Source organism: Physcomitrium patens, chromosome 5 (genome assembly GCF_059467195.1).
Source record: "Physcomitrium patens ecotype Gransden chromosome 5, ASM5946719v1, whole genome shotgun sequence".
Lineage (NCBI taxonomy): Eukaryota > Viridiplantae > Streptophyta > Bryopsida > Funariales > Funariaceae > Physcomitrium > Physcomitrium patens.
This window is the reverse complement of record NC_143414.1, coordinates 19,105,876-19,113,676: the sequence shown is the minus strand read 5'-3', so window position 1 is coordinate 19,113,676 and position 7,801 is coordinate 19,105,876. Positions and strand designations below refer to the sequence as shown.

The 7,801-nt window shown below is 44.2% G+C and overlaps 1 protein-coding gene across 4 annotated transcripts; it reads left to right on the top strand.

Annotated features, from left to right (window-relative positions):
- The first annotated feature begins 815 nt into the window (after positions 1–815).
- Positions 816–7,106, top strand: LOC112282872 (uncharacterized). 4 transcript variants are annotated; one of them, XM_024520995.3, is made up of 12 exons: positions 816–1,299; positions 1,848–2,353; positions 2,667–3,023; positions 3,208–3,328; positions 3,503–3,596; positions 3,724–4,060; positions 4,211–4,428; positions 4,550–5,030; positions 5,449–5,511; positions 5,642–5,951; positions 6,208–6,404; positions 6,522–7,106. In XM_024520995.3, the coding sequence occupies exons 2-12, from the start codon at positions 2,136–2,138 to the stop codon at positions 6,766–6,768; spliced, it is 2,643 nt and encodes an 880-aa protein (XP_024376763.1). In that variant the 5' UTR covers positions 816–1,299; positions 1,848–2,135; the 3' UTR covers positions 6,769–7,106. The 4 variants fall into 4 exon arrangements, 3 of the variants coding, with proteins under 3 accessions (XP_024376763.1, XP_090106928.1, XP_024376764.1); XM_090250802.1 differs by having other exon boundaries at positions 1,066–1,299; positions 1,820–2,353; XR_016503150.1 differs by lacking the exon at positions 5,449–5,511 and having other exon boundaries at positions 1,066–1,299; positions 1,820–2,353; positions 5,642–6,100.
- The last annotated feature ends 695 nt before the right edge of the window (positions 7,107–7,801 follow it).

Below are 7,801 nucleotides of genomic sequence, written 5' to 3'. Positions count from 1 at the left end.
ATCAAGTTATAAGCTGATGTACATAGAACTAGCTAAAACCTATGCCGCTGGGCATGGAAAAGTTGTTTACAGATAGTAAATTGGAGGTCTTTACTGAGGTCTTTTTGCTAGTTAATGATTTCTTTGATTTTAGCTTTCTTTATATGTTTGTCTTGTAACTAAGCTTTCTTATTGTATACTAGTGGAAACCTGTGCTGTTGGCTACTGAAGAGGTGTAAAAATTTAATTTGCCGTTGCTACGTCAAAAAAATCGACCACTAGTAAACAAATGTTTTTAAGAGGAATCAAGGGAGTCTATAAGATATTGTAATATATATATATATATATATATATATATATACACTAAAAAAACAAAAAAAAACAAAAAAAAAAACAAAAAAAAAATCCAACTATCAATGAGTCAAAAAGATAACTTTTCATCACTAAGTAGAAGACCTTCAGAAGACTTTTAGACTGTGTCCTTCCAAAGTATGCTTCTGGGTATACTTCTAGGTATAAAATCCCCTTAAAGTAAACTTTAATAGAAAACCAAAAAACAAACAAACAAAGGCCATGTCGAGTGAGGTGAGAGTGGAAGGTGGAGGTGACAGTCACACTGGGTGTGCAAACACCCTGGAAAGCAGCCACACCGAGGCAGATTCGCCACAACCAGGCACTGCCAAGGTGGCTCATTAAGAGAAGGCAAAACCAGCAGCATATGCGGCGGACGATTCCCTCGTGTGAACACGGATGTTTGAATGAGTTAAAATTAGTACGATGCAGCACCGAAGCTTCTTAAGAAGAGTAGCCCAACTAAATTCAGCTGCAGCTGCGGAGTGCCCGAGACACGGACAGACAGAGGGCAGGGACACAGAGCAGCACAGCAAGGGGCTCAGGAATGGGGGCTGTGGGGGGCGAAATGGGGGCAGGGATATAGTAAATCCAGCAGCGATCCAGGCTGAGGAAGAGGATCAGCCATAGGAGCAGGGCTAGGACGCCCCAAGTTGCGGAATTCGGATCACAAGTGCATGGAAAATAAACAAAAAACAAAACAAAACAAAGACAGCACACTTTCTTACTCTCACACACTTGGACACACACACACACTCCTCCTCCCGAGGTTTCTCTAGATCTTGTTTCTTCTGGGGGAACTACGTTGCAGTGACCGTTTTACCACAAAGCTGTGATCCTGGCGTTGGAGAGCACTGGATGTGTTGTTGCCAGATTCCGCGCCTGTGTGTGCACCAGCGGAAAGCATTGCGGGTGTGTTGCGGAAGGAAGGTTTGGATGTTGGATCGGCCAGCGTTTTGATTCTACGAGGTGGGTTGTCTCTGCGTTGGGATATGATTTGGGTTCGTCTTCGTGGGTTGGTACCTTGGAGCGCACGGTGCTTGTCCAGCGGCAGGTTTGGAGGTAGCATGGGGCTGGTGTTGGAGGTCCGTTGAAATAGGGCTCCGTGTTGGGTGGGTGATGGTACGGGCTCCGAGATCTCTGTCAAGGAAAAGGCTCTGTAGTTCTACGATTGTGATCTCTGGAGTCAATGTTGGGTGATCCTGAGGTGTTCTTGTTTTTATTTATTTTATTTCAGTTTGTTTTATTTGGAAAAGTCCCCTTCTCTCCGCACTGCACTGACTAGGGGCTGCTCGCTCTTTAGATTGGGATCCTTCAGTGGTTTCACGCACATGCGTTTGGTCAGAAGGGTCGTGTTAAGTATTGTGACCTAGGTGTATACTTGGACATGAAGCAACGCTGTCGTGTGAGGGGATGGGTTCAGTGAAATGTCTATTCGAATTTTATCATCACATATTCGAAGGCAGGTCACTAACGTAGGGTTGATCAGGTTTGTTGATGCCTCTTCCCATGCGCAGAAAGAAATTTGCTGGCGGATCATTGTGTCGCATTTCCATTCGATCGTAAATTGTGGGAGATTGGATTTCACTGAAGCAGTAGGATTCCAGGTATAGAATAAAGGTTTCTGAGAAGTGGAAGAGGATCACTGGGCACTTCAACAAGTGGACTTAACCTATCCATGTTGTTGAGAGTTAGCATCTTTCGAAACCGAGCAGGAAGATTTGGGGTGATGTGTGCACGATTTTTTTGTGAGATTCGCTTTAGTTGACACGAGGAGCATCCAGAGATTTTGTAGAGCCGTATTGATGAGTAGAGTAGAGCCTCCTCCCGAGGATAGGAAGCTTTCGTCAGTGAAGAGCTGGTTCTCACGGAGTGTCAGCTTTGGAGGTATCCATGGCTCAAGCGCTGCCTTGGCTGCGGGTGCGGCATCGAAAGGTTTACCCGAAGGAAATGGTCATAATGGAGAGGATCAAGACACTTGGGGAGGCTTCAACACCACCTTGGGGAAGCACCTCTCGATGAGGTGGGGCATCTATTTGGGACTCTTTGTTTCACCCTCGCGAAAATGCCACACTATAGGGCGGATTGTCTGTTCCTGTGAATTTGAAACAAGAGAGTTTTTATATTTGTTTCTGTTTTTTTTAGTAAACATGTGATCAGAAAAGCTTATAGATTTAATCAGCATTTTATTCTCTGGCGTATGACGTCACGGTTATGACAAGAGAGGAAGTGGGCCCCAGTTTGCATCTAATTAATCATAAGCGGCTGTGATCATTTGAAGGAGATTAGAGACATTGAATGAGTGTCGATGAGAACATGCTTGTTCTGGTGTTCAGGAGGTCGAAGGTCTCCACTGAGGCGGAGAAAGAGAGCGCGCTTGGGAGTCCTTCCATGACGCCTAGAAATGTTACCCCTTTGATTCCTCTTACGCCCCTCAGGTGGAAGTCCAACCCCTCTGAACAAGAAGAGCAACAGAAGGCTGCAGTTACTGTGGAACGTTCCAGACTAGGACTAGTTGCAACAAATGCCGCAGTGCCATCCGAAGAGCACTCCGGGAACAGTTTTCCTGTCAAAGAAAGCGAAGCTGAGAAAAAGGTGGATCAGGATGTTTACGTCCAGACTAAAGCTGTTCAGTCAACAGCAGATGCAGATGCTGAGATTGTCGGAATGGAGTCACCGAGTGGTCAAGACATGTAAAGAGCTGAACATTTGCTTTCTGCTCTTACTAACCTTGGATATTTGATCATATTAACACATTTCTCGCTGCTTGTGGCATAGTTTTGCATCCAGACATAGTTAACATCAAATGATTGACGTAGTGTTTTAGTTGTGGGTTTATGTTGTGCTGCAAATTTTTGAACATCATGCAATGTGCAGGACGTCACCGTCGGGGGACGACATCATGCCTATGAGAATCGATTTCTTAAGGGCTCGGTTAATATCGGAACGCTCCGCTTCGAAGGCAGCAAAGCAACAAATTCAAGATCTTGGAACGAAGGTGAGTGTAAGAGTCAGATCAATATGTTTGTGGATGAAGAAGCTTCATAAGAATTTGGTATTTTGGTGGTATGATCTATCATTTGCATATTTGTATATTTGCACGAGTAGCAGAATTTATTGTGATTTGTTTCCTTGCAATGAATAGTTAGCTAACCTTGACAAGTTTGTACAGGTGATGGAGCTGGAGGAGAAGTTGGAACAAGTCATGGAAGATAAGAAAAAGGCTGAGAAGTGCGCGGAAGATGCACTTCTAAAATTGCTGAATGGTAAAGGTTTCTAAGGATATGCTAATTCGCCAAACAGATTTTCTGGAAAAACTCATTCTGTTGCAAAAGAAGGTTGGTTATTCAAGAAAGGTCGTTTATTAAGGTAACTATCTTATCGTGTATGCAGGTGATTTTGCACAGGTCGCCGATTGCACAGCTCGAGTGGTACTAAGCAGAGCTTCCTTTAATACATCTGAAGGGTTGCATATTACTTCAGGCCCTGCATCTGGTGGCGAGGAAATAAAAGAGGAGGTGCGGCGTGCTGGGAACAGTGTTGGAGCTTTCTTCAGGACTGACTCCATCGGAAGTTCTTCGGAAAGCAAAGATTCTGAAGACTCGAGAAAGAAATCATCACAAGTCGGAAGTGAACATCAGTACGATGTTGATGGACACGGGGATCCCTGGGTAACTCCTCAGAACGTGTTCGTAATGGAGGGAGAATCCCCAAAAAAGCAGGATAACAGGTAAGCTAAGAACTACTGTGCTCCTGACATGCACAACATTTTTTTTCTTTTACTTTTTCTTTTCTTAATGAATTGAGGATACGATCATGATGCCCTACTGGTGGGTCAAGATTGCGTGGCAAGCATTAAACTAAATGTTTTATTACCCAGAGCTGCCATTGGAAATCGGTTACGACAAATGTGGAGCCAAATCAGTGCAGATATGTCTGCTCTTGCAAAGGATGGAACTCAAGAAGAGCTAGTCCAGGAGCAGCTGATGAGTTGGATGGATCAAGCGCCTGCAGTTCTCCAGGAAAGAACTCCTCAAAAACTAATGCAGGAAATGCAAGGAAATGGTGGACTGCAGAGAAAAGCAATCTGTTCTCAAGGTATAAAATAAGAAAGCTGTAGTATTTATAGCTGTTTTACTCTAAGCATTACCCGTCTTAGCCACCAGTAAAACATGGTCGTTTATTCTCGTTGCTTCTGAGTTTGTTAGCCCTGTTGCAGATTCCCATTTTGGGCTTTCACCACCTGAAGGTATACAAGACAGGTCGCATGTTCAGACAGTTGCAAAGAGGGGGGAAGCTATGCTAGAGGAATACGAAGCTCACCAGAGAGTACAAAGGGAATGGGAGAGGAACTACTACGAGTCAAAACGAAGACTGGGGCAATCAGACCAGCATGACTACCCACGTTCAGAATATAAGAGTGGTCCCAAGGATGCAGTTCATGATTTTGGTACCTCGCGCGATGTAAGTCACCGAAGCAAGAGCTCCATCAACTTCAGCCATGATCACATGCTTAAGAGCGATTCTCGAATGGAAGTTCATCCAGATTCCGAGTCATGGGCTGTAAATCGACACGATAGAAACACCGCCATGGATCGTAAGTACAACGATGACAGCATCGACCACCGACAGAGGTTGGCTTATCCTGCGGGGATGGAGCATCCTCAATTGCAAGCAGAGCTCTCAGCTCCGTTGCCCAGGTACCATCCTGATGCATAACTTTTCTCACATTTCTAGTGACTGTTTGTTTCCCTGCAACTAACACGTAAGTCCTCAAAAGCTTTTGCACTTGCATTGGCTTCTGTAGAATCATTTGACCAATAATCTCGACATTGCTCCATCGTAGTAGTTCATTGCGAAGTTTCAAGGCCCTACCTCGAGAATATGTTTGCGAAAAGTTCATAGGCTACATCAAATGTTTCATCAGAAGCGATGAGTTAGAAATCTGCGAATTGTTTAAGAAAATCTGCAGCAAAAGTACCGCGATATATACTTCCAGTCGTCATATATCCAAGGCGTCAAACGTCAGATCGGGTTTCCTCCGACGCAGTGGGAAATAACACCTCAAAGTAGACATTATGGTCTTTCAAATGTTAACTGGGTAGCGGATGTTTACAGAAATCCTCAAAGCGACTATGGAGGTGCGCCTTCGATGTCGAATAGTGTGGATGGCGATCACAGGTGGGAGACTCGGTCAATTAGGTCGCTGTTTCAAACTCGGTTTCGTGTGTAGCTACAACACCTGGAGACTAACTTTTTCTTTAAAAATGATGAATAAATGTGACTTATCTATCGTCTTACTGAAATGCAGACAAAGGGAAGGGGAACATCCTTACCGAAGTTACCATCAGTCAGAAAAGAGGTATAGGCATGGCCAACGACGTTCCCGTTCTGCTGATAGTGGTAACTGGCCAGCCTTAGAAGACTATGGAGTAATGGATGTGCCTCACCAACAAAGAAACTTGAGCGGGGAAATTCGCCCATCTAACTCTTCCCGTCGTGAAGGGAAAAATTACAAACACGACGACCGTGACTACCGACGATCGTACGAAGACGACTCCAGACTCGGACATGAGCCTTCCTATGGGATGCCTGGGCACCGGGAAGACAAGTACCTTGAGGTAATTGTTACCCTTGGGCAGCTGCTTGTGATATTCTGGGCTTTTAGCAGGAGAAACAGTCTGATCTATCCAGATTTGAATATCCAGTTCTTTTAGGTGCACGGATCTCATTTTTCGACTGGTCTCGCTTAAATGTTTGACCATTCAGTGTAAGTGTTCATGCAACCAAAGCCCTTACCATCAGTTTGCTACTTTCACAATTTTATTTCTTATCCATATTGACAATGAGATTCTAACATCACCTGTGCGTTTGTAGATCAATGGGTCAGGGTATCATGTGCCACCTCAGGCCAAGTTATTTCTTGGATACGGACCTGCCTACGATGCCCCGAGAGATCAATCACCTACATTACAACAGGATCGAGTGAGTAACAAGTCCAGTGTGAGTGATGTGTTGCTTCGGTTGCAGAAGGCCAAGGCCAGCATTCAGAAATCGGGCTCGGATCTAACCAAGTGAGTCGGTTTTATTTTTCCTCTTCCCTCTTCATTCTCTTTGACGATCGTGTATTGTATTCTGTTGCTTCTCTTTGAACATCCTTTCTCTTACTTTTGTTAAATGCACATGTGCAGAGGTAGTTCGGATTACGTGAAGCCTGAACGCGGTATGGATCCTCGAGCTCAGTACTCAACGCTACAATTGTCAGAGCCATCTAATCTCACCAGAAGTGTGGTTGAGAATCATGATTTGGGGTCTGGCAATATAAGGTCCTCCAACTCCTCTCCATCACTACTGGACCTTAGGCCGGCAGCAAATGGCCATCGTAGCTATTATGTAGATCAGCTTAATGTAGTAAGAGGCATTGATTTCTTTCACTGACGAACCATTGTGACCACATCAGTTCACCTGCTTGTTAAGCTCCGAAGACAAATTTTGGAGAACAGGTTCTCATTTTTATTGTAGGATACAGAATAGAGGACTGGGCCGGTATCCACCAATATGTGGCAAAATTGACGTGGCCATGGTAGGAAGTTGCTTACAGTTGCCGGACTTGCATAAGCCATTCATTCAAGAGGTCTCTACAATACTACTTTGACTGAATTGTACATCGAATTTCACGTGATTGATATTTCTGTGATCTTCAATGGAGACACTTCAACAACAAAAAACAAATAATAATAATAATAATAATAAATTTGATCTCTTCATGTTCTTCACATTATTCTTGCCAGCGATCATTGTGAGCTGTAAATCTTTGCCAGTTCTGAGATTGAGAGGTTGGGATACTCCATTCAGATACTCGAGAGCTTGTGCACATGCATAGCGTCAATTTGCTGACTACTATTCCAAGGCTCTATCACAAGAATATGGAGTAGTGGCTCCTTTCTGTGAGTGTCCACCTCTAGCAAAATTCTGCCTCCGCCTATTTCACACATCTGAGATGGGTCACCTGTCCTGGCTGCTACTCTTAACCCTCAACCCATTCTACGATTCTTTTCAGCTGCTTGTGTTAAAATATGCCCTTTCTTTTGAATGCAGGAAAGTGGGTATACAAACGATGCTGATGGACAGACACTCACACCAGTGCAGAGGCAGTTCAATAGATACTCAAGAGAGCAAATCATGCTTTAATTCAAAGAGAAGTAAGGGCCAGAGATTCATCCTTAGTGTGGTTGGTTGTGAACTCCGCTGCTTTCCACTGCAGCTTATGACTCCCAGTTGGCTCATGAGTAGCCATGAAACTGCTATCAGTGAGGAGCTAAACCACCCACTGGTTCACATGGATGAATGAATAATGGGCTGAAAAAAAACACCAACAAAAAAGAGGAATAAGGAGGATAGAAATGTGTATTCTGGGTTCAGGTTCTCAGGCCTTGACACATGGGCTGCTGGTCATGGGTAAAAGGAGTGA